This window comes from Eschrichtius robustus, chromosome 11, assembly GCF_028021215.1.
Source record: "Eschrichtius robustus isolate mEscRob2 chromosome 11, mEscRob2.pri, whole genome shotgun sequence".
NCBI lineage: Eukaryota > Metazoa > Chordata > Mammalia > Artiodactyla > Eschrichtiidae > Eschrichtius > Eschrichtius robustus.
The window spans coordinates 75,540,675-75,565,225 of record NC_090834.1 but is presented as its reverse complement, the minus strand read 5'-3'; the positions used below and the strand labels follow the sequence as shown (position 1 = coordinate 75,565,225).

Genomic DNA, 24,551 nt, shown 5'->3' with positions numbered 1-24,551 from the left:
AGCTCTGATATTAGTCCCCCCCACCCCCCCACCTGTTCTTAAGGAATCTTTCCAAGCTGAATGTCAAGTTCAGTGTCAAAATCCTGATCCTGTATCTCTTTATTCAGGGATCTTCTGGCCTCTGGGTTTTTTTTCCCCTCTGGCTCCTAAAGGCAGCCTTCCAGTTTTACTTATTTTGGACTAGGATTCTGACCATTTCTTCCTTCTTTGTGACAAAGATTACTTTCCCACAGGGACAGTGATCTGATCTTATATTGGCAAAATGTTTAATATTTGTGTGAGGACTGAATTCCTGGTAAATATTGCCCTTAGTTTCATCGCCACATGATAACCTTTTTTAGTACTCTTGGAGGCATAAACTTAAAAAAAAGTCCCTGTTCTCAAGATTTTAGTTTGTTGGAGAGATGTAGTTTATTTCTAGAAAATGTTTAACAACAATAAAAAGTAAGAGTTGTGACAGCGCAATACATGATGAAGTGCCGTTTGAGCGGGGTTGACGAGAAATAGGTTGCGTGCAGGAGGGAGAGTGCTGTGGGCTGTCGGGGAGGATTTCAAAGGGCAGTAGAACCGCTGCTGATGCTTAAGTGGTGGCTAGAATGAGAATGTTATATGGGGAATGCTCTAACCGGGGATTACCAGTGGTGTATAAAATAATAATAGCAGCCTCGAGAGAGTAAATGAGATATATGAGCAAAGGAGTATAGAAGGAGATAAGCAGAGATGGAGAGTACCAGAGGACTGGAAAGGAAGGTGGACCAAGAAGTAGTGTCCAGAGTCTAGGAAGGCGAGATTCGGGAAGGAAGGAACAGTCTGCAGGGTTGGCCTCTGCTTGGGGATCAAGAAGGAAAATGAGAAAGTAGGTTATTGGGTTTGGCAGTTAGGAGATCTGTGACTTTCCAAGAATGTAGTTAAGTGGAATGATCAGGATTCCAGATAACAGTGGGTGGGTCAGTGAGGATAAATGAGGGTAGAAGTAGCTTCGGTGAGGTATGGAGAAAAAAGTCCAGGTTTTGGAGCCAGACAGTCCTTGGTATAAATTCTGACTCTTCTGTATTCATGCTGAATGGCCTTCAACATGTTGTTTATCTCTCTGGGCTTCAGTTTTTCTTTTTTATAAAATAGGGATAACACTCCTATCTTGATGAGGTGCTACAAGGTTAGATAATATAGGTATAGCCTTTAATGAAAAAAATAAACTCCCATAGTTGACTGGTAGTTTTCAACCTTTTATTGCCCACATACAACTAAGGACATCAAAATATTACCCTCCCTGGGACTTTCCTGGTGGCACAGTGATTAAGAGTCCGCCTGCCAACTCAGGGGACACGGTTCGAGCCCTGGTCCAGGAAGATCCCACATGCCAAGGAGCAACTAAGCCCGTGAGCCACAACTACTGAGCTTGTGCTCTAGAGCCCGCAAGCCACAGCTACTGAAGCCCGCGGGCCTAGAGCCCGTGCTCCGCAACAAGAGAAGCCACTGCAACGAGAAGCCCACACACCACAACAAAGAGTAGCCCCTGCTCGCCGCAACTAGAGAAAGCCCGCGTGCAGCAACAAAGACCCAATGAAGCCAAAAATAAATAAATAAATAAACACATGAAAAAATATATATATATTATCCTCCCTAAAAGTGGCTCACTAGAGCAGTGATTAGTGGTTAGATGTGATGTTTAGTCTTTGTTTTAGATGTCATACCAGATATGGGAAGTTTAGGTTAACAAACATCAGGTAAGATACCAGCCTTTTATTTTTCTAGAAGGTATTTCGTGTATCTGAATTTTTCCCACTTTGGTGTCATATTATGCTATCTTTTACTGGCCTGTTGTTACAGACAGAAAAGAGGTGGTAGGACGTGATTGGCTGGATCAACTGTTGGGTTTTCTTTGTACAGGCTGATTTTGCTTTAATAGCTAACGTGAGGGTCTGAAATCAGGGAATTATAAACTTCTGATTCCGAGCAAACTAGAATTCTCTTGACCTCTTCCATTTTCTCTTGCAGTGAGCACTGTGTGCTGACTTGGACAGAAAGAGGAATTTATATTTTCCTTCCTCAGAATGTTCAAGTTCTTCTTTGGAGTGAAGTCAAGGGTAATTGTGTTTTTCTTCCTATGTAATTTTTAATCGCATGCTTGTGAAAGATTTAATTATTGTAGGAGGATTCTTTTGCAGTGTAAGGAGTAGAAAATAGAATGAGGTGACATTTCTTTTAAAGATTAACATCATAGATGTATCCCATTATAAGATACTTACGAAGTATACATTTGTGAATCTATGTATAGTTATTTAGTTATTTTAAATACAATTTTCATTTATTCTTAAATATTAGCAACCACTGCTAAGGATTGAATGGGTTAATTTTTTTCCTCTACTTATCCTGAATCTTTATCCCTGTTAGAAGTCTTGCTTTAACTCCTGTTTTGTGTCTTAATAATTTAGGATTGAAAAGTCCTTGTGGGAACAATAGCCATTTTATGTGGCTGAGGCAGAGAAAGTCAATCTCTATATTCTTCTGGTTTAAACCAGAAATGGAGGAAATAAATCTAGCATTTTTAGCATGACTGCTCAGAGAATGTATCTTGACTTTTGCGTCATTTTCTACTTTGTAAAAACATTAAAAAGGTGTAGGAACCATTACTTACTGATCTGACCAACACTGATTTCTCGTGAATTAAGCTTCCTAAGGGTGTCCCGTGAAAACTAGTTTTTTAGGTCATTTCATGGTGTTCTGCCAAGACAGGTATTTTTTCACGAACAGTTTGTTGATTTACACGCTGCACTGAAATCTGTTGCAGGTATCAGATTTGTAACTCAGAAGCGTGATAGTCTGGTCTCCGAAGTGCCCACTTTTAAAGTCGCAATTTCTTTTCACAAAAAATAGCATTTTTAAAAACAGAATTTTAGATCAGAGAGATGTTTCTTTCTCTGTATCTTTTATTCTTGATCTTTTTTAAAAGAATAGTGTCTAAGATATGATGTCTTCATTGAAATGCAAGTATAAAAATAGAGGTGAAATTCAATCAAGCCAAACTCTATATAGAAAATGAATTTATTAGAATAATTTCAGCCATCGCAAAAATGGAAAAGGAGTACTTGGTTAATGTCCTGTGTGTTCACCCCTGTGGTTTTTGTAGATATTCAGGATGTGGCTGTCTGGAAGAATGAGCTGTTCTGTTTGCACCTAAATGGGAAGGTCTCCCATCTTTCCCTGTTATCTGTGGAACGTTGTGTGGAACGCCTGCTAAGGAGAGGCCTGTGGAACCTGGCTGCTCAAACTTGCTGTCTTTTCCAGAATTCTGTCATCGCCAGCAGAGTGAGTCAGAAAGCTTACATGTTCATCTGGGTTGTTAAAACCATTCTAGCTTGCAGAATTGTGCTACACAGTTGCTTGTCTTTATTAGCCTGCAGATTAAGCAGCAGTAAATCCCCAAAGGAAGCATGACCGATAAATCTGGAGTGGGGATGGGGGGTGAGAAAAACTGTATACTTTACATTTAAAAAAATCAAATTTACCCACAAATTTATTTGAATTTCAGGCCTTGTTTTAAGTGAAATTATTATATGTACAGTAACTCTAAATTCTTAATTCCTAAGAGAATTCTTACTAAGTCTTTTACTAGCTTTTAAAGCCCTTGTAAAGCACCTTTGAGGCTTTATGTTCTATGTTAGACCTCTTTCAATGTATTGGCCATTTGAATATAGATTTAGTTACAAACAGCAAGCTCTCCTATTGGTTCTGCTTATCCTTTTATTAGGGAAGAAAAACTTTGACTATAGATAAATTGGAACATTTGAAATCTCAGCTGGACTTAACAACCTACGGTGATCTGATTTCCCAACTGGAAGAATTGATCTTAAAATTTGAACCTTTGGATTCAGCTTGTAGCAGTAGGAGAAGCTCCATTTCATCACATGTAGGTATTCTCACTTTTAAAAGGGTTTTGCTGTACAGTAAGATTGTTCTACATTAGGTTGTACTCATTTACCTCTAGGATCCCAAAACTTACCTTCCTTTCCATGTTGTATATTGTTTGGGGGGGTGGTGAAGAGGGGGCTTTCTTTCAGCTGTTGGACAACCTTATGAAGCCTTCACTTAGGTGTGTCTTAGAGCCGCATTTTGTTTTGTCATTGTTTATTATATTCTGTTTGAAAATATACCTCATATAGCCTCCAGAACAAGTTAAGTTACCCTTAATATGTGATTTCAGATGCTTCATGCCAGCTTGAGTCTCAGTGCAGCTCAGGATTGTCTCATTTAATCCTCATTCTCACATTCTCACAGCCAGACTTCATGGAGACCCGCTAGAGAAATATGGTAGCATGATGCCATGAGCAGGTGAGAGGGACCTGGCTGCCAGGAGCCTAGACCTTGCTCACCATTTTGTTCTAATAAGCCATAATTGTCGTTAATGACTTGTTTCTTTTTTTTTTTTTTTTTAATTAATTTATTTATTTATGGCTGTGTTGGGTCTTCGTTTCTGCGCGAGGGCTTCCTCCAGTCGCGGCAAGTGGGGGCCACTCCTCATCGCGGTGCACGGGCCTCTCACCATCGCAGCCTCTCTCGTTGCGGAGCACAGGCTCCAGACCCGCAGGCTCAGCAATTGTGGCTCACGGGCCCAGTCACTCCGCAGCATGTGGGATCCTCCCAGACCAGGGCCCGAACCCATGTCCCCTGCACCGGCAGGCAGACTCCCAACCACTGCGCCACCAGGGAAGCCCCTGACTTGTTTGTTTTAATGTTGATTTTTCTCTTAAAAAGCTATATCGTGTTATAAAAGTTTAACTTTTCTCTAATTCTTTTTCTTTTTAGGAAAGTTTCAGCATCTTGGACTCTGGTATTTATCGTATCATTAATAGTAGAAGAGGCAGTCAGTCAGATGAAGACTCTTGTTCCCTTCACAGCCAAACCCTCTCAGAAGATGAGAGACTTAAAGAATTCACCTCACATCAAGAAGAGGACCAAGCAGATCAGTGTTGTGGCTCACATGGAAATGAAGGTGTGAGGAATGTGTCTTTTATTGGTTGCTGATGTGAAGCAGTTATTTTCTGTGACTTCTGTTTGCCAAGATTATCTCATGCATAGAGTTTTCTACAAGGTGTTAATAATTTTATTAAGTTGTTAGACTTTCCATCCAGACCTATTGATCTGTTCACCATTAGAAGAAAGGATTTATGTTTAGTTGGGTTATTTTTCCCTTCCTGTTTAAGCTAACATTGGTAAAGTACCTAATTATTATCATGCGTCAAAGTGCTGGAAAGGTTAAGAAAGGAGGTCATTAACCAAAAGAGTGGAACGATTTTATCCTAACCAAATTATTTTCCATTCGGAGTGAAAAATTACTACAGTTTTGGGGGTCATTGCCTTCACTTTTCGACGTTCAAGTATTCCTGTGACCGAACTGTTGAGAAGAGATTAATAGAGACTCTAAGCTTCCTTTCCAACTTATGCGGATTCAGGGTTAGTAGGAAAAATGAAGGTACCTGTCCAAGTGTTTTATATGTGGGCCATCCCGTGCATCTTGTAAACGTGTGTTCCACTCATTTGTGTTTGGGTCAGTTGTGATTTTGGTATTGAATCCTTCATTTCCTTTGCTTTATTCATTTCAGAATTTCTTTAAAGATTAAAAAACTCTTCATGTGATTAGATTTTGTTTTTTCTCCCCAATTCCATTCATCAGACAATGTTTCACACGCTTCAGTGATGTTTGAGACAGATAAGAATGAAACTTTTCTCCCCTTCGGCATTCCACTGTCATTTCGTTCTCCATCTCCTCTTGTGTCTCTTCAGGCTGTCAAGGAAAGGTAAACTCATTAGTCTTGTCATTTAATCCCACTTCTGGTTTTACTTCAGTTGTCATGTTAGGCACTTTTGCGCTGAGAATGGAAAGACATTTTAAATGAGGAAAAAGAAAGTCTCTAGATTATTCCTCATATAGCCTGTTATACGAAGCCGTTTACTTCTCATTTCAATCTTGGGGAATTTATCTTCCCTCTTTGTTTGAGTACCTGGATATTTGAGTTGTTACAAATGTGTTTTTTTTCCCCCTCAGGCTGAGCAAAAGTTTAAAAATGTTTTTTCCTCATCCCTGAGTGATAGGAACAATTTCCATACATCATTAGTCATTCCTTAACTTAATCATTTCTCAGTTTGGGCTCAGAATTGAAGACTCTTCAGAAGTCTTTCTAGCTACTCCATGGGCCCAGAACTGACTTACATGAATTTATGTCCAAGTTTTTCCACTTAAACGTTTTACCATAATAGGATAAAGTCTTCATAATTATAACTTAATAATTATACAATGTGTCATTGAGTCCCTGTATTATGAGTAAACTGATGATTTCGGAAAAAAAAAAAAATGACATTTGAGTTTGAGAGAGAAGACGTTCTGCAGCTCCTTCACTGCTAATGGGAGTTTTACTGGGTACAAATTTTGCTTTTTCAAAGGATATATTGTGACAAATCAGCAGCTGAGTTTCCTGAAGAAATTCTTTGGCTAGGATGGGGCAGGTTTTCACATGGCTTTCTTTGCCTAAGTAGACAGAAACATTGCAGGCACAGCTGCAATTAAAGACCTTTTCTTTAGGATTGAATCAGAGTAGTTTAGTAAATGAAGTGAATCCTTATTATAAATTTTACATGGGCCTTATGTGAAATATGGAATTGATTAGGGAAGTTGCTATAAAGAGTCTTTCTTTATAGGAAGTAAAGAAAGACTTGCTAAGTCCAAGTTTCCTTCAGGGACTGACAGGAACATAGAGAACTCAGATACTGAAATTTTCATTCTTGGCAGTAATGAGATTTTTTTCACATTAGTTTATTGGTATTTGATTTCCAGCGTTTCTAGCTTTGTGCGTAAAACTACTGAGAAGATTGGCACCCTTCATACGAGCCCTGATCTGAAAGTGAGACCAGAACCCAGGGGTGATGAGCAGTCATGTGAAGAGGATGTGGGTCCAGTCACTTGCCCAAAGGAGGAAGACACTGAGTAAGCTGTTGCAGAGAAATCTGTGTAAATTCTAGAGAACACAATTGTCGGTTTGGAGAGCCATAAACCATGTCCTCTTGAAGAAGACACATGCATGACTCTGTTCATTGTAGATTATTTGCATAGCTTATAAAAACTGTGAATACCACAGAGTAGGTGTTGGAAAATTACATCAACCCATAGCAAGTCTGTTGAGACAGAATTTTAATTTAGCACCTCTTCTTCCATCTTTCTCCTGAACAACTTCCCTCACCTCCAAATCTCTTCAAACTTCTGCGATGTTAGAGAAGGAGTATTAGAGTAAGAGTAGGATAACCAAGGATATAGGCCTTGTTCTGATTCTGCTTCTGACTAGCATGTGACGTTGGTGACTCATGCCCTCTGGCCTGTAAGATGAGAGCATTGGCATTAATGTCGTCACGTGCCTTCCTATGATATGCTGGTGGCATAGTCCTTATGTAGTGGAGTTGTAGCAGAGCCCTTGGTCTGGCACAGTGTGAAGTATCTTGTCCATCTGGTCTCTGCCTTTTCTCATAATTCAGGGGATCTGGGCATTGGAGGCAGGCAAGCTCAGCACTCACCCAGGAATTGAGATAGACCCACAGGGCCAGTGTATACTGACTGGACATTCCGATGAGAAAAAAGGTGTGTTACCCTTAGAGTAACTTAATTATGAATCCCTATGTATATCAGGAAAAAAGTGTAGATAGTGCTGTGACATTTAAGGCAGCCCTCCGTCTGACGTTAGCCCACCTTTCCAGCTTCATTTCCAACCACATCTTTCTAAGCACTCTAAATTCCAGTCCCGTCAGAGAAGTGGGTGTGTACACCTCACTACTTTCTTCCTGCTGTTTCTCCCACCTGCAGTATTTTCTGCCCATTTTTCCTAACGCAAATACACCCCCTCAGGAAAGCTTCTCATGATTGCCTGGTCAGAATAATGATTCCTGTTTCTGTGCTTTCAGATCACAGTGCTTGTGCTGCTCTTTAGCATTCATTCTATTCTCTTTTATATTACAGTTGTTCTCTTGTCTTTCTTTCTGACTAGGGCTTACTCTGGCTTGAACTTACTCATCTTGAAGCCATGGACCATTTTTTATACTCATCTGTTTGTTTCATGTATCATTAAGTACAATACCTACCACTTAGTGAGCACTTAGAAATATTTGCCCAAGGAGGTTCTAATCCCCTTTAACTCTTCTCACACTTTTCTAGGGGAAAAGAAGAAGTAACTAGTCAACCTCCAGAAGAGGACAAGTTTCAAGAGCTCAAAATGGCAACAGCAGAAGCAATGTGAGTATTTATGGGTGAGAAAGTTTTATAGTGAGTGGGAATGACTTTTTGAGATCATTAGTAGTGGTCCTGAGACAGTGTGGGGCAGAGGCAGTTTCATTTGGACTTGAAATTCATGAATTAATAGAGAGGTAATGTTCTCTGTGTTGTTGTCTTGCTACTGAGATAATTGTTATTTAAAGAGTTGAAAAGTAACATTTACTCTGGATAAGTAATGTTGTATCTGTTAGGCTTATTTAGCATGAAACAGTTTGTTTTTGAAAAACCACATAAAACATACATTTCATACTTGTCTGTCTATATAGGACCAAGCTACAGGACCCACTGGTATTGTTTGAACCACAGTCTCTGAGAATGGTTTTACAGGAGTGGCTTTCACAGTTAGAAAAAACATTTGCCACGAAGGACTTTTCAGGCATTTCAGATACTGGCAACTCATCCATGGAATCAAACCAGGGTATGCTATTGCTTGATGAGTCCAAAAAGGTAATATTAGACGAAGAAGATGAAAAAGAAAGAAGAGACTCTTCAGGCAATGAAGAAACTGTTGATCAAGCAGCATGTGAATCTGTAAATAGTCTGAGGGAGTCCCTGGATGATGACATTTTTCAAGTATGTTCTCCATGCAGTATAGCAGACAGTCTTCAGAAGGACCTGGCTGAAATGACAACATTGTGTTTGGAACTGAATGTACTGAATTCTGAGATCAAAAGTGCAAGTAGACATGTAGACCTCACTTTGCAACAGTGCTCTCCTGAAATTCTGGCTTGTCAGTTCCTAAAGAAGTACTTTTTTCTTCTGGACTTGAAAAGAGCAAAGGAGAGCATCAAGCTGAGTTATACTAACAGTCCTTGTGTTTGGGATACTTTTATTGAAGGACTGAAAGGTAATAATCAGATTGCCTTACCAAAGATAGAAGTTTATATAAAGGACAGTAGCATCTTGGCATTTCTGAGTTTAAAGAAGAAGATTTAAGTAGAAAATCACCTCTGTTCTGGTCAACCATCCATTCAGTTTTCCACTCAATTTAGTTTTTTGTTGTTTTTTTTTTTTTCTGTTGAGATTGCTCACTTTTTTTTTTTTAATTGAAGTATAGTTGATTTACAACTCAATTTAATTTGTAATAGTTCTTGCAACTATTATAAGAAGTTTTATTTCTCTCACAGTCATATTCAGAAAATGATACAGCAATGTTGGAGAAGTTGGGTTTAATTAAAATTCTATAAATGCAGATACATGAAAACCAGAAAATCCCTCATGTAACTTACTAATATAGAGATAATATATACCATTTATTGAGTGCTCACCAAGTGCCAGATAATATGCTAAACACTTTGCCAGCATTCTTTCATTTCATCCTTACAACACTTTGGAGTAGATGGTGGTGTTCTGTTTAATAGGTAAGGAAACTGAGGCACAGAGAGATTATAATAGTTGAGTAGGCTAAACTGCTGTAATATCTCATAATAACTCAGATACAATATAATAACTCAGATATGGTAGTTTATTTCTTGCTCATATATCAGCCCAGGACAGCTGTTCCAGGTCAGTGGGCAGCTCTCTTGCATGTGGTAACTCAGGGTTCCAAGTTCCTTCCATTTTTTTGATCTCTATCCTCCCTTAGGGCTGATGATTAAGATTGGGTTGCTATGTCCAGGGGGAAGCATGTGGAAGAGGCAAACAGGCTCTTACAGGGAGGTGTGGCCTGGTAGTGGCTTACATCTCTTCTGTTGGTGAGAATTCTATCTCATGGCCCCACCTAACTGCAAAGGAGTCTGGGAAATGACCTCTCCAGGTGTCTAGAAGGAAGAGGATGGACATGGGTCAAGAGCTTGCATGTCTGCCTCAGAGATTTTGGTGGGCAGTCAGCAGCCTCTACTTCACACTTGACTGAAGGTCACACTGTTGGTCATCCTCATGTAGAAACCAGCTTTCATACCCTAGAGGCCATGCCTGCCCTTTCTACTGCATAGTCCCATGTTTTTGAACAGGTGGATTTTCTTAACTCAAAACTCTGAATAACAGATGTCATGTTTCCAATAATTGATGTAGACTTTAAGCAAACTTTTCATTCATTACCAAAAGTGAGTAGTCACAAATAGAGATACATTTTTATATTATCTGACTTAAAGATCATTGAGGTTTCTAGAAAAAAGGATCTATGGTTACAGTTCTGCTTCAGTTCACATTTAGCAGTTAAAACCATAAGAAATGATTTCAGCTTCTTTTTCTGAATTGAGGTAGACTGTCTTTTATGTTGAAGTAAGAAAAGTTATTTCTTTTCAAATAAGTTCAAATGTTTGATATTACTTACTGGAAGTTTGCTATATCTGTCTCTATTATGTGATTATACCCAACCTTGGTTACAGGAAAAAAGCAAAAAAAATAACCACTTCATCAACCTGAGTGGTTAACTTATTGCCGGAGCTGGCTGGAGCAAGTGTGGTGGGTGTTTGAGATGATGCAGCTGCTTCCAAATTAAATTTAAGGGGATAAGTTTGGCTTAGCGCCCACCCAATCATAAAGCTTTCCCTCACTTCATATGCTCTAAATGATGGCCTTCTCCTCTGAATCCCTTTAAATACTTACTGTCTGACCCAATCAAATTGGAAATAATGAAACTGGGAAAAATTGATATATTTTTTTAAACAAATATATCGGAAACTGAAGGTTTGGCTCTTTAGAAATGGTCTGTTGAACAGGTTCCACTCTTCTAATGATGTTGTAATCATGAAAACAGCTTTGGAACTGTTCTTTGGGATTTATCTTCAGACCTAGTTGAAAACTTCTTGAAAAAACTCATTTTACTTTCGATTCATATATATGTAAGCATATATATTTTTTAACTACAAGTAGTTTTAACTAGATCTTCACTCACTTTATTTACACACTTGGCTTTAAATGACTTGGCTATTCCCCAAAGTCAGATCTTCCTTTGGAGGAAGATTTGTTATAACTGATGTTTTTAAAAAATAGGTCAAATATTTTTAAGTTAATTTAATTAAATTTAATTAACTAATTTTTTCCCAAAAGATGGATTAGGGATACCAGTTCTAGAAAAAAACTGAAGAATTTGGCATTGATGGTAGAAATATAGCTTATATATATATATTAGCTTGCATATATAATAGCTTATATATAATAGCTTATATATGTAATACGTATATTACATATCTAAAGGGGACATTTTCAATGGTAATAGTCACGTATTGGTTATCTGTTCCTTTATCTTGTTTAAAACTTCCAATATGCTTTGCCTCCCAATTTGATTTTTTTTTTTAACATCTTTATTGGAGTATAATTGCTTTACAATGGTGTGTTAGTTTCTGCTTTATAACAAAGTGAATCAGTTATACATATACATATGTTCCCATATCTCTTCCCTCTTGCGTCTCCCTCCCTCCCACCCTCCCTATCCCACCCGTCTAGGTGGTCACAAAGCATCGAGCTGATCTCCCTGTGCTATGCGGCTGCTTCCCACTAGCTATCTATTTTACGTTTGGTAGTGTATATATGTCCATGCCACTCTCTCACTTTGTCACAGCTTACCCTTCCCCCTCCCCATATCCTCAAGTCCCTTCTCTAGTAGGTCTGTGTCTTTATTCCCATCTTGCCCCTAGGTTCTTCATGACCTTTTTTTTTTTTTTCCCTTAGATTCCATATATATATGTTAGCGTACGGTATTTGTTTCTCTTTTTCTGACTTACTTCACTCTGTATGACAGACTCTAGGTCCGTCCACCTCACTACAAATAACTCCATTTCGTTTCTTTTTATGGCTGAGTAATATTCCATTGTATATATGTGCCACATCTTCTTTATCCATTCATCTGTTGATGGACATTTAGGTTGCTTCCATGTCCTGGCTATTGTAAATAGAGCTGCAATGAACATTTTGGTACATGACTCTTTTTGACCTATGGTTTTCTCAGGGTATATGCCCAGTAGTGGGATTGCTGGGTCGTATGGTAGTTCTATTTTTAGTTTTTTAAGGAACCTCCGTACTGTTCTCCATAGTGGCTGTATCAATGTACATTCCCACCAACAGTGCAAGAGGGTTCCCTTTTCTCCACACCCTCTCCAGCATTTATTGTTTCTAGATTTTTTGATGATGGCCATTCTGACAAGTGTGAGATGATATCTCATTGTAGTTTTGATTTGCGTTTCTCTAATGATTAATGATGTTGAGCATTCTTTCATGTGTTTGTTGGCAATCTGTGTATCTTCTTTGGAGAAATGTCTATTTCAGTCTTCTGCCCATTTTTGGATTGGGTTGTTTGTTTTTTTTGATATTGAGCTGCATGAGCTGCTTGTAAATTTTGGAGATTAATCCTTTGTCAGTTGCTTCATTTGCAAATATTTTCTCCCATTCTGAGGGTTGTCTTTTGGTCTTGTTTATGGTTTCCTTTGCTGTGCAAAAGCTTTTAAGTTTCATTAGGTCCCATTTGTTTATTTTTGTTTTTATTTCCATTTCTCTAGGAGGTGGGTCAAAAAGGATCTTGCTGTGATTTATGTCATAGAGTGTTCTGCCTGTGTTTTCCTCTAAGAGTTTGATAGCGTCTGGCCTTACATTTAGGTCTTTAATCCATTTTGAGTTTATTTTTGTGTATGGTGTTAGGGAGTGTTCTAATTTCATACTTTTACATGTAGCTGTCCAGTTTTCCCAGCACCACTTATTGAAGAGGCTGTCTTTTCTCCACTGTGTATTCTTGCCTCCTTTATCAAAGGTAAGGTGACCTTATGTGCGTGGGTTTATCTCTGGGCTTTCTATCCTGTTCCATTGATCTGTATTTCTGTTTTTGTGCCAGTGCCATACTGTCTTGATTACCCAATTTGAATTTAAAGTCCTTAAAAGCAGAGGTTGTCTCTTGTTCTATTGTTGTCTCTCCTATGATGCTTTACAAATGTTGGGACTTGCACACAGTAGGTGCATGACTAATGATTGTTGATTAATGTGTTCATGAAAAAAATATTTACCACTATGAGATGAAGGGAAAGGGGTGTGCTTTGTCTTTTAGAAATGGCAAGTTCCAATCCTACATTTATAAAGATGGAAGAAGGAGACCTTCCAACAAGATTAAAGTTATTGGATGACTTGGTCCCTTTTGACAGTCCTTTGCTGATTGCTTATGCTACCCGGTGAGTGGTCCTGTATGTTGTTCATGTGAACTAAAGCACAGACATTTTCTTCGTCTCAGTCTGTAAAGTTTTACTCTGTTACATGTTGAGCAGCTTCTTGTTAGTATATTTATTTTCATTTCTAATAAATACGTAGAAAATGTAACCAAGTTATCTTACTGAAGTTGAAGACTAACATGTTTTGTTTTTAAATGCAGATTGTATGAGAAATTTGGAGAATCTGCCCTTCGATCCTTAATCAGGTTTTATCCATCCATTTTGCCTTCAGATGTCATGCAACTTTGTCATCATCATCCTGCTCAGTTTTTGGCTTATTTAGACAGTCTGGTAAAATCAAGGCCTGAAGATCAACGGTGAGGAGAGAATATTTGCGGACCCTCCATTTTTTTTTTTTTTTGGACTCTCTTTTGATAGGGCACTGTTTCTCTAGTATGAGCAGTTGGAACATTTTTACTATTAACTGCCACAGGATTGAGGCACCTGCTATGGAAGAGGAGGATTTTGGCAGTTATGTTCCATTCTTGCACAATTCACAGCACACGCCACAAATGTGCACATAACCCACACTTCTCTTTCCTCCCTCTCTCCCTCTCAGAGATTCTCAGATCAACAGTGTAAAATTAAACTCCGCTTCAAGGCCTAGGCTAAGACAGATAAGCTTCCTTGTTGTCTCTGCCAGTGAGTGGATTTTCTGCCACCTTTTTGTTGGTGATATATCCCAGCTTTTTGTGGGTGGATCTCAGTTCCAGCTCTTAACTTCTTTGGGCTGAGGCCTCACTTCCTATCTCCACATGGCAGTAAACACACATGTCCTTTGTTTATTGAGAATGGCAACTTCCCCCATCTGTTTCTTCTGATTGGTTCACATTTGCTATACTGGTATTTATTTCTCCTTTTTTTTTGGCCCTTTGGTATTTTCCTTATTATCTTGAAGCTCAACTGTTCAGTTAAAAGGCTATTAGATTTTCACCAGCATTTCTATACATTTTGTAGCAGAAGAGTTTTCAAGTTATTTCATCCACTGTCTTGATCCCTTAATAACATTTTCTTCACATCTGCACATTTTATCTTTCCTTTCTCAGCATGAATATTGGTGATTTTTTCCCCAACTTTCTCTTAGGCCATTCTTCCTTGAGTCCCTCCTACAACCAGAGTCTTTAAGATTGGATTGGCTGCTGTTGGCAGTGTCCCATGATGCTCCCCCAAGCACCAGCACTATGGACGATGAAGGAGACCCCAGGTATAGAAGGAGTCCTGTTTCTAAGCTCTGCTGCTCCTTTGGAATGGAACCAGTTTATTCACATGTAGCATTCTGGGCTTACTTCAGGAACAGCTGTGGAAGCGACTGACCCAAGTCATGGTAGTAATCAGATTGAGTGTACTGCTTAGTGGTTCTGAACATTTTTTGGATCACAGACCCTCTAAGAATCTGATGATTCCTCTCAGAAAAATGCACATTCATGCAAAATTTTGCACATGATGGCAGAGAATTAAACTGGGCTATTGAAACTCTTTCATGGACCAACATTAAGAGACCTTGATGATTAAAACTGTGTTAGAAGAAAATTGTTAGAAAATTGTGTGTGTGTGTGTTTTCTTCCTAGAAATTTGCCAAGGGATTTTTACATGTAACCTGATTTAGGATTTTTTTTTAACTTTTGACTTTTTTTTTTTTAAAGCTTTTCTAGTACATTTTTTAAATTTTTAATTTATTTATTTTTTGGCTGCATTGGGTCTTCATTGCTGCGCACGAGCTTTCTCCAGTTGTGGTGAGCGGTGGCTTCTCTTGTTGAGGAGCATGGACTCTAGGCGCGTGGGCTTCAGTAGTTGTGGCACACGGGCTCAGTAGTTGTGGCTCACGGGCTCTAGATTTGCAGGCTCAGTAGTTGTGGAGCACAGGCTTAGTTGCTCCGCGGCATGTGGGATCTTCCCGGACCAGGGATCGAACCCGTGTCCCCTGCATTGGCAGGCAGATTCTTAACCTTTGTGCCACTGGGGAAGTCCCTGATTAGGATTTTTAAAAAAACAGAATTCATAAAAAATACACACTGTTACTTGTAATCTATCAGAAATATTCCTTGTGTTTTCCTCCAGGAGAAACTTCTTAAAAGCTCCCAAAATGCCTATCTTATATGCCTAGGGAAAAAGGTCTGGAAGGATATAAAATGGCTATCTGTGAGTGATGGAATTATGAGCTTCTTTCTTTTGCTTTTGATTACTAAAATATATAATTAAAAAAAAACCAGGTATTTGTCATTGGAAAAATAGCTGTTTTAATTTTTCAAAGGCCAAGTAGAAATGTTTGAAAAATATAATAATGGAAAAAAATATAATTAAACTCTGTTCTTACCTATCAGCTGACGAATAAGCATTTTTGTAGAGTTTATTTCCTGTCTAATTTACTGATATTTTTTTCATTTTTCAGGCCTCATTCCCACTTGTTTTCCTGGGGTTACAGTCAGCTAATCCTTCATCTAATTAAACTTCCTGCAGATTTTACAACAAAAGAGAAAGTGACTGACATCTGTAGGTCTCATGGGTAAGTGAGAATTTTCCTAGAAGCTGAAGTTAAGATTAGAATCATTTTAGTTAGTAACTTTGTAGTTAGGGGCCTGAATGGATATGCTTTGTCATTTGGGATTTTTTTTTGCTACATAAAGGTGGCTTTTTGTTTTAAGTGATAATAAACATCTTTTTTTGTCTTAAATTTTGAGCGTATTTTATTTTGTGTGTGGAAGAGACTGGTCCTTGCTCATTCCTCTCTCCCCCTTTTGCTTAGTTGTTAGCCCCAGTTCTCAGGTTTATTTAATTAAGCACCAGGCTGTGTGATACAAGTTATAATTGATATAGTTTCGGAGAAGGGAGAGATCAGAATGGGCTCGGTAGAATGGCTGGTGAGGGACTCAGGAGGTGAGACTTTGAGGTAAACCCTAAGGCTGGGTAGGATTTGTATTCAAACAGGAGCCAGGAGGAGGGGAAGTCAGGTGAGAGAAACAGCAAGAGCAAGGCCATGAAAAACTGACATTGCTTTTTATCTGTACCACATATTCGTCAGTTATTCATGGCCTGAAGATGTTATCTTATGGCTTTACCTGGATTACAGTCTTTTGGAGATAGGGACATGTGTCTTTCTTTTCCCTCATGATGCATAATTCATAAAGTGGTAGGCACTTGGTACATATTTGTTCACTGATAATGAGGGATGAGACTGGCCAGGTGGTGGGTCATGAGATCATATAGGACCTTGTAAGGTGGTGAGAAGAATTTAGTTATCAGCAGAGATCCTTTTAGCCTTTTTGGTACAAAAATGACATGATAAAATGGAGGTTTCTGGAGATCATTTCTGGTTTCATACATGAGAAAGATTGGAGACGAGAAAGGAAGGCCAGCTAGGAAGCTGGTGCAGTAATTCAGGTATGACCAAATTGATTCTAGGTCAGCAGAAGGAGCACATCTAATGGCACATTTCAAAGGAAAATGCAGTGGGACCTGGGTATAGCAAATGAAGGAAGGGGAAGAGTCAAGGAGAACTTCCAAAGTTTGCATACTTGGGGAAGAAATATGTTAGTTTGTTATTGAACCTTAAAGTTTATGAAGTGTATAAGCTTAAATGTCTCATAATTGGGGCTTGGCCTCAAATGTCAGTATTTATCACTGGCTTTATTTTTTTTCTTAAATGCTCTAGATCAGGGCTGTCTAATAGAATTTTCTGAGGCAGTGGAAATATTCTATCGTGCTGTCCAGTATGGTAGCCACTAGTCACATGTGGCCATTAAGTACTTGAAATATGTATTGGTCAACTGAAGAACTGACTTTTAAATTTTATTTAATTTAAATGTAAATAGCCACACGTGGCTAATATCTACAGTATTGGACTGCACCGCTCCAGATAAATTCACTGCCTTTTATTCCTCTCTCCAACTTTGGTCTCTTTAAAGTTTCTGGCCTGGATATCTTATTCTCTGTTTGGAGCTGGGGAGACGAAGAGAGGCCTTCACGAATATTGTGTATCTGAATGATATGAGCCTGATGGAAGGGGACAATGGTATGTAAATCCCAATGGGTTATTCTTGGTTAGAGTATTTTAGACGTCACTACAGACTATTCAGTAAAGAAATTTGATAAATATTTCAATGATCATTTATGTTATTCTAGCTAGCTGTCACATTTTTGGAGTTTTTTTTTTTTTTGATCTGTACTATTTGGTATACCATGAAATCATAACTAGAAATAAACTACAGGCAACTTTTCTGTTTCATGAGTGCCTACCGTGTGAGGCATTATATTGATACCTGATGCTTTTCCATATGCTGTTTAAATGAGATATTAAACCTGTGGGATAGTTACTATTATTTCGATTTTACAAAAGTTGTGATTGAGGCCCAGAAAAAGGATAATTAGTTTCCCCACAGTCATACAACTAGTTAATGCTGGAGCTGGTGTTCAGACCAGGTCTGACCATCTCTAAAGCTTGTGCTCAGGTTTTTTGATCTGCATCATGTTGCCATTTTACACAGCCCAAAGTTAGAGATCATTAAGATGAACTTAGAGTAGAGTAGCAGTCAGATTTTCCTAAGCCTTTACAGGTATTTAGGGTTTTTGTTTGTTTTTTTTTAATTTTCATCAATTCAATACAGATAAAATGGCAGTCAGGAGGCCAGGACTTTGACACTGATTTCTGAAGTCTGAGAGTTCATCCTGCACTCAGAGAGGTGGTCTTGGTCTGTTTTGTAGTGTTGCTTTATTCATCTCAGTGCAGAGATGCCAGCAACATGACATCAGGATCCTTCATCTAGCAGTGTGACCTACAGCCTTTTTCAGCCCTGTTGCTGTAGAAGAAGAAAAGTTACAACCAAGCAAAGAAACCAGATGACTGGCAAAGAGATAGCCTCAGGTGTCACAGTTACAGCAGCAATAACTGAATCATCTTTGTTTCAAAAATGAAACAAGAGGGTCACATGGTTTTGTAGAACTATAGATGTGTTCACTTTGGAAAAATAACCAGGAAAGTTAAGATATAAATGGTTTATGCTTTTAAAGTTACAACATGATGTTTGTTATAGAAAAAGATGGAAAATCTAGGAAGAATGAAGAAAATATCACCTGAAATTCTTCCCACCCAGATAAAAGTACTCTTAATATTTTGTTAATATAATAATAATAGCTATTCTTACCCTTGGTATATTAAATGGGAGTCTTTTCTTGACATTTTCCTCTCCTAACTTATATTTCACTTCAAAGAATGTTGATTTTGCTGCCAAATATATATCTCATATCTATCTACTTTCTTTGGCCCCACCACAGTCATTCTGATCCCAGCTACTTGCCTGGTTACTGCAATAACTTTATAATTGGCCTTCTGGTTTCCATTCTTGCCCATCTTTAACCGATTTTCCTTGCAGCAGCCAGAATGGTTCTATTTTTTTTAATTAAAAAAATTTTTATTGAGATAACATTGGTTTATAACATTATATAAGTTTTATGTGTACAACATTATACTTCCACTTTTGTATACCCTGCAGTGTACTCACCACTAAAAATTTAGTTTCCATCTGTCACCGTGTTTGTTCCCTTTTACCCATTTCACCCTGCCCCCGCTCCATCCCCTCTGGTAACCACTACTTTGTTCTTTGCATCTACATGTTTGTTTTTGTTTGGTTTGTTCATTTATTTTGTTTTTGTTTGTTTTTGTATTCCACAAATGAGTGAGATCATATGGTGTTTGTCTTTCTCTGTCTGACTTACTTCACTTGGCATAATATGCCCAAGGTCCATCCATGCTGTCACAAATGGCAAGATTTCTTCTTTTTTTTATGGCTGAGAAGTATTCCATTACGTGTGTGTGTGTGTGTGTGTGTGTGTGTGTGTGTGTATCACATCTTCTTTATCCATTCATCTCGATGGGCACTTAGGTTACTTCCATATCTTGGCTATTATAAATAATGTTGCAGTGAACATAGGGGTGCATATGTCTTTTCCAGTTAGTGTTTTCATATTCTTTGGATAAATACTCAGAAGTGGGATTGCTGGATCATATGGTAGTTCTATTTTCAGTTTTTTGAGGAACCTCCATGCTGTTTTCCACTGTGGCTGCACCAACTTACATTCCCACCAACAGTGCACAGGGTTCCCTTTTCTCCACATCCTTGCCAACATTTGTTACTTGTAGACTTTTTGATGATAGCCATTCTGACAGGTGTGAGGTGATATCTCATGTGGGTTTTCTTTATATAAATTTATTATTTTTTATTTATTTATTTTTGGCTGTGTTGGGTCTTCGTTGCTGCATGCGTGCTTTCTCTAATTGTGGCGAGCAGGGGCTACTCTTTGTTGCGGTGCACGGGCTTCTCATTTTGGTGGCTTCTCTTGTTGCAGAGCACGGGCTCTAGGTGCAAGGGCTTCAGTAGTTGTGGCTCACAGGCCCTAGAGTGCAGGCTCAGTAGCTGTGGCTCACGGGCTTAGTTGCTCTGCGGCATGTGGGATCTTCCTGGACCAGGGATTGAACCCGTGTCCCCTGCATTGGCAGGTGGATTCTTAACCACTGAGCCACCAGGGAAGTCCTCCCATGTTGTTTTGATTTGCCTTTCCCTAATAATTAGTAATGTGGAATATCTTTTCATGTGCTTCTTGGCCATCTGTATGTCATCTTTGGGAAAATGTCTATTCAGCTCCTCTGCCCATTTTTTCATCCAGTTGTTTATGTATTTTTTGTTATTAACCTCTTATTGGATATATTATTTGCAAATATCTTCTCCCATTCAATAGGTCATCTTTTCATTTTGTGGATGGTTTCTTTTGCTGTGTAGAAGCTTTTTAGTTTGATGTAGTCCTAATTGTTTATCTTTGCTTTTGTTTCCCTTGCCTGAGGAGACCTAGCTAGAAAGATATTCCTAGGACTGATGTCAGAGTGTGTCGTGCCTATGTTTTCTTCTAGGAGTTTACGGTTTTGGGTCTTACATTTAAGTCTTTAATCCATTTTGAGTTGATTTTTGTGTATGGTGTGAGGTAGTGGTCTACTTTCATTTTTTTGCATGAGGCTGTCCAGTGTCCCCAACACCATTTATTGAAGAGACTATCCTTTCTCTATTGGATGTTCCTTATTCCTTTGTTGTATATTAATTGTCCGTATATGTATGGGTTTATTTCTGGGCTTTCAGTTCTGTGCCATTGGTCTATGTATCTGTTTTTCTGCCACTACCATGCTGTTTTGATTACTATGGGTTTATAATATAGTTTTAAATCAGGGCGAGTGATTCCTCCAGCTTTGTTCTCTTTGCTCAGGATTGTTTTGGCTATTTGGGGTCTTTTGTGCTTCCATGTAAATTTTAGAATTTTTTGTTTTATTTCTGTGAAAAATGTTTTTGGGATTTTGATAAAGATTGCATTGAATCTATAGATTGCTTTGGCAATATGGATATTTTAACAATGTTAATTCTTCCAGTCCATGAGCAGGAAATATCTTTCCATTTATTTGTGTCTTCTTCAGTTTCTTTCAACAGTGTCTTATAGTTTTCCGTGTACGGGTCTTTCACCTCCTCGGTTAAATCTGTTCCTAGGTATTTTATTCTTTTTGTTGTGATTGTAAATGGAATTGTTTTCTTAATTTCTTTTTCTGCTAGCTCATTGTTAGTGTATAGAAACGCAACAGATCTTTGAATGTTGATTTGTACTCTGAAACTTTGTTTATTTCTAATAGTTCTTTTGTGGAGTCTTTAGGGTTTTCTATATATAAATCATGTCATCCACAAATAGTGACAGTTTCACTTCTTCCTTTCCAGTTAGGATGCCTTTTCTTTTTCTTGCCTGATTGCTCTAGCTGGGACTTCTGGTACTATGTTGAATAAGGGTGGTAAGAGTGGGCATCCTTGTCTTGTTCCTGATTTTAGAGGGCTAGCTTTCAGGTTTTCACCATTGAGAATGATAGTAGTTGTGAGTTTGTCATATATGGCCTTATTATGTTGAGGTATGTTCCTTGTATACTCACTTTATTGAAAGTTTTTTTTATCATAAATGGGTGTTGAATCTTGTCAAATGCTTTTTTTTTTTTTTTTGCATCTATTGAGATGATTATTTGGTTTTTATCCTTCATTTTGTTAATGTGGTGTATCACGTGAATTTATTTGTGGATACAACCATCCTTGCATCCCTGGAATAAATCCCACTTGATCATGGTGTATGATTCTTTTTATGTATTGTATTCGGTTTGCTAATATTTTGTTGAGGATTTTTGCATCTATGTTCATCAGAGATACTGACCTGTAATTTTTTCTTTTTTTGAGTCTTTGTCTGGTTTTGGTATCAGGGTGTTGTTGGCTTTGTAAAATGAATTAGAAAGCATTCCCTTCTCTTCAAGAGTTTGAAAAGGATAGGTATTAAATCTTTTGAATGTTTGGTAGAATTCACCTATGAAGGCATCTGGTCCTAGACTCATGTTTTTTAGGAGCTTTGATTATTATTTCAATCTCTGTACTAGTGATTGGGCTATTTAGATTTTTCATTTCTTCATGATTCAGTCTTGGAAGGTTTTATGAGTCTAAGAATTTGTCCATTTCTTCTAGGTTGTCCAATTTGTTGGTGTGTAGCTGTTCATAATATTCTCTTATAAGCCTTTCTATTCCTGTGGTGTCCATTGTTATCTGTCTTCTTGCATTTCTGATTTTATTTATCAGAGCCTTCTCTAAGATTAGTGAGTCTAGCTAAAGATTTGTCAATTTTGTTTATGTTTTCAAGAACCAGCTCTTAGTTTTATTGATCATTTCTATTGTCTTTTTAGTCTTTATTTCATTTATTTCTGCTCTGATCTTAATTATTTCCTGCCTTCTACTGATTTGGGGCTTCATTTGTTCTTTTCCTAGTTCCTTTAAGTACAGGGTTAGATTGTTTATTTTAGATTTTTCTTGTTTCTTGAGGTAGGCATGTATTGCTTAAACTTCCCTTTTAGTATCACTTTTGCTGCATCCCATAGATTCTGGTATGTCATATTTTCATTTGTCTTTGGGTAACTTTTGATATCTTCTTTGATTTTCATTGACTCGGTAGTTGTTCAGTCTCCACATATTTGTAATTTTTCCAGCTTTCTTATAGTTGATTTCTAGTTTCATAGAAATTGGAAAAGATGCTTGGTACGACTTCAGTCTTCTTAAATTCACTGAGATTTGTTTTGTGTCCCAACATATGGTTTACCCTTGAGAAAGTTCCATGTCCACTTGAGAAGAATGTGTATTCTGGTGCAATTGAATGGAATGTTCTGTACAAATCTATCAAATCCATCTAGTCTGATGTTTCATTTAAGGCTGCTGCTTCCTTGTTGACTTTCTGTCCGGATGATCTATCCATGATGCCAGTGGGCTGCTAAATTCCCCTACTATTATTGTGTTGCTGTCAATTTCTCCTTTTAAGTCTGTTAATAATTGTTTTATATATTTTGGTGCTCCTGTGTTAGGTGCATATATATTAATAACGTTATGTCTTCGTGATGAATTATCCTCTTTATCATTATATACTATCCACTTTTGTCTCTTGTTATCTTTTTTGGCTTGAAGTCTATTTTGTCTGATATAAGTATGGCTACACCCACTTTCTTTTGGCTGCCATTTGCCTGGAGTGTCATCTTCCATCTCTTTACTTTGAGCCTATAATTGTCTTAAACTCTGAGATGAGTCTCCTGGAGGCAGCATACAGTTGGCTCTTGTTTTTTAATCCACCCAGCCTTTCTGTGTCTTTTGATTGGTGAATTCAATCCATTTACATTTAGAATGATTATTGACAGATGAGGATTTGGTACTACTGCTGTTTTATCTTTTGTTTTCTGGTTGCTCTATATCTTCATTATTTCTTTTTTTCCTTGTATTTCTGTCTGCCATTTTGCTTTGGTGGTTTTTTATGATGTTTTCCTCACTTTCCTCTTTTTTAATGTTTTGTGTCTTTGCTCTGGATTTATTTTTTGTGGTTACCATGGGGTTTGTATAAAACATGTCGTAGGGCTTCCCTGATGGTGCAGTGGTTAAGAATCCGCCTGCCAATGCAGGGGACATGGGTTCGAGCCCTGGTCCAGGAAGATCCCACATGCCGTGGAGCAGCTAAGCCTGTGCGTCACAACTACTGTGCGCCACAACTACTGAGCCTTTAAAAAAAAAAAATGTCATACATAAAGTAGTCCTTTTTCTGCTTATAGCATCTTATCTTTATGTACCTATATAAGTTCCACCCTTTTCCTCTCCCTCTTTTGTATTTTTCTTGCCTCAAATTATCCTTTTTTATATTGTGAGTTTGTTACCAAATTGAAGTAGCTATAATTACTTTTCCTACTCGTCTTTGCCCTTTAACCTTTATGCTGTAGTTAAAGTGTTTAAAAAACCTATTCTGATAAAGAGTTGCAGTTTTATGATTCTGTCTGCTTATCACTTTACTCAAAGATTTGTGGACTTTGCTTTTTTTTGTTTGTTTGTTTCTGGTAAAGAGCCCCTTTCAACATTTCTTGTAATGCAGGTCTAGTGTTGATGAACTCCCTCAGCTGTTGTTTGGGAAAGTCCTTATTTATCATTCATATCTGAATAACTTTGCTGGATAGAGTATTCTTGGGTGATGGTTTTTATCTTTCAGTATTTTGAGAATGTCATTCCACTTTCTTCTGGACTGTAGAGTTTCTGCTGAGAAATCTGTTAATAGCCTAATGGAGGTTCCTTTGTAGGTTACCCTTCCTTTTTTCCCTGGCTGCCTTAATTCTTTGTCATTGACTTTTAACAGTTTTAATATAATGTGTCTTGAAGAAGGTCTTTTTTTAATACATTTATTTATTTATTTATTTATGTTTGGCTGCGTTGGGTCTTCGTTGCTGCGTGCAGGCTTTTTCTAGTTGTGGTGAGCGGGGGCTACTCTTCGTTGCAGTGCTCTGGCTTCTCATTGTGGTGGCTTCTGTTGTTGCGGAGCACGGGCTCTAGGTGGGTGGGCTTCAGTAGTTGTGGCACGTGGGCTCAGTAGTTGTGGCTCGCAGGCTCTAGAGCGCAGGACCAGTAGTTGTGGCACACAGGCTTTGTTGCTCCGCGGCATGTGGGATCTTCTTGGACCAGGGCACGAACCCGTGTCCCTTGCATTGGCAGACGGATTCTTTTTTTTTTTTTTTTTATAAATTTATTTAT

The 24,551-nt window shown here is 38.1% G+C and overlaps 1 protein-coding gene across 7 annotated transcripts in view; it reads left to right on the top strand.

The window, feature by feature from the left end:
• HPS5 (HPS5 biogenesis of lysosomal organelles complex 2 subunit 2) overlaps positions 1–24,551 on the top strand; it is a 45,484-nt gene that overhangs the window by 15,908 nt on the left and 5,025 nt on the right. For all 7 annotated transcript variants that reach the window (XM_068556491.1, XM_068556496.1, XM_068556494.1 and 4 more), the window contains 13 exons: positions 1,999–2,087; positions 3,131–3,309; positions 3,752–3,910; positions 4,807–4,993; positions 5,675–5,798; positions 6,833–6,982; positions 8,198–8,275; positions 8,581–9,161; positions 13,293–13,413; positions 13,611–13,766; positions 14,534–14,653; positions 15,839–15,952; positions 17,352–17,458. In XM_068556491.1, the coding sequence (XP_068412592.1) occupies positions 1,999–2,087; positions 3,131–3,309; positions 3,752–3,910; positions 4,807–4,993; positions 5,675–5,798; positions 6,833–6,982; positions 8,198–8,275; positions 8,581–9,161; positions 13,293–13,413; positions 13,611–13,766; positions 14,534–14,653; positions 15,839–15,952; positions 17,352–17,458 (2,165 nt within the window). The remainder of the gene's footprint in view (positions 1–1,998; positions 2,088–3,130; positions 3,310–3,751; positions 3,911–4,806; positions 4,994–5,674; positions 5,799–6,832; positions 6,983–8,197; positions 8,276–8,580; positions 9,162–13,292; positions 13,414–13,610; positions 13,767–14,533; positions 14,654–15,838; positions 15,953–17,351; positions 17,459–24,551) is intronic.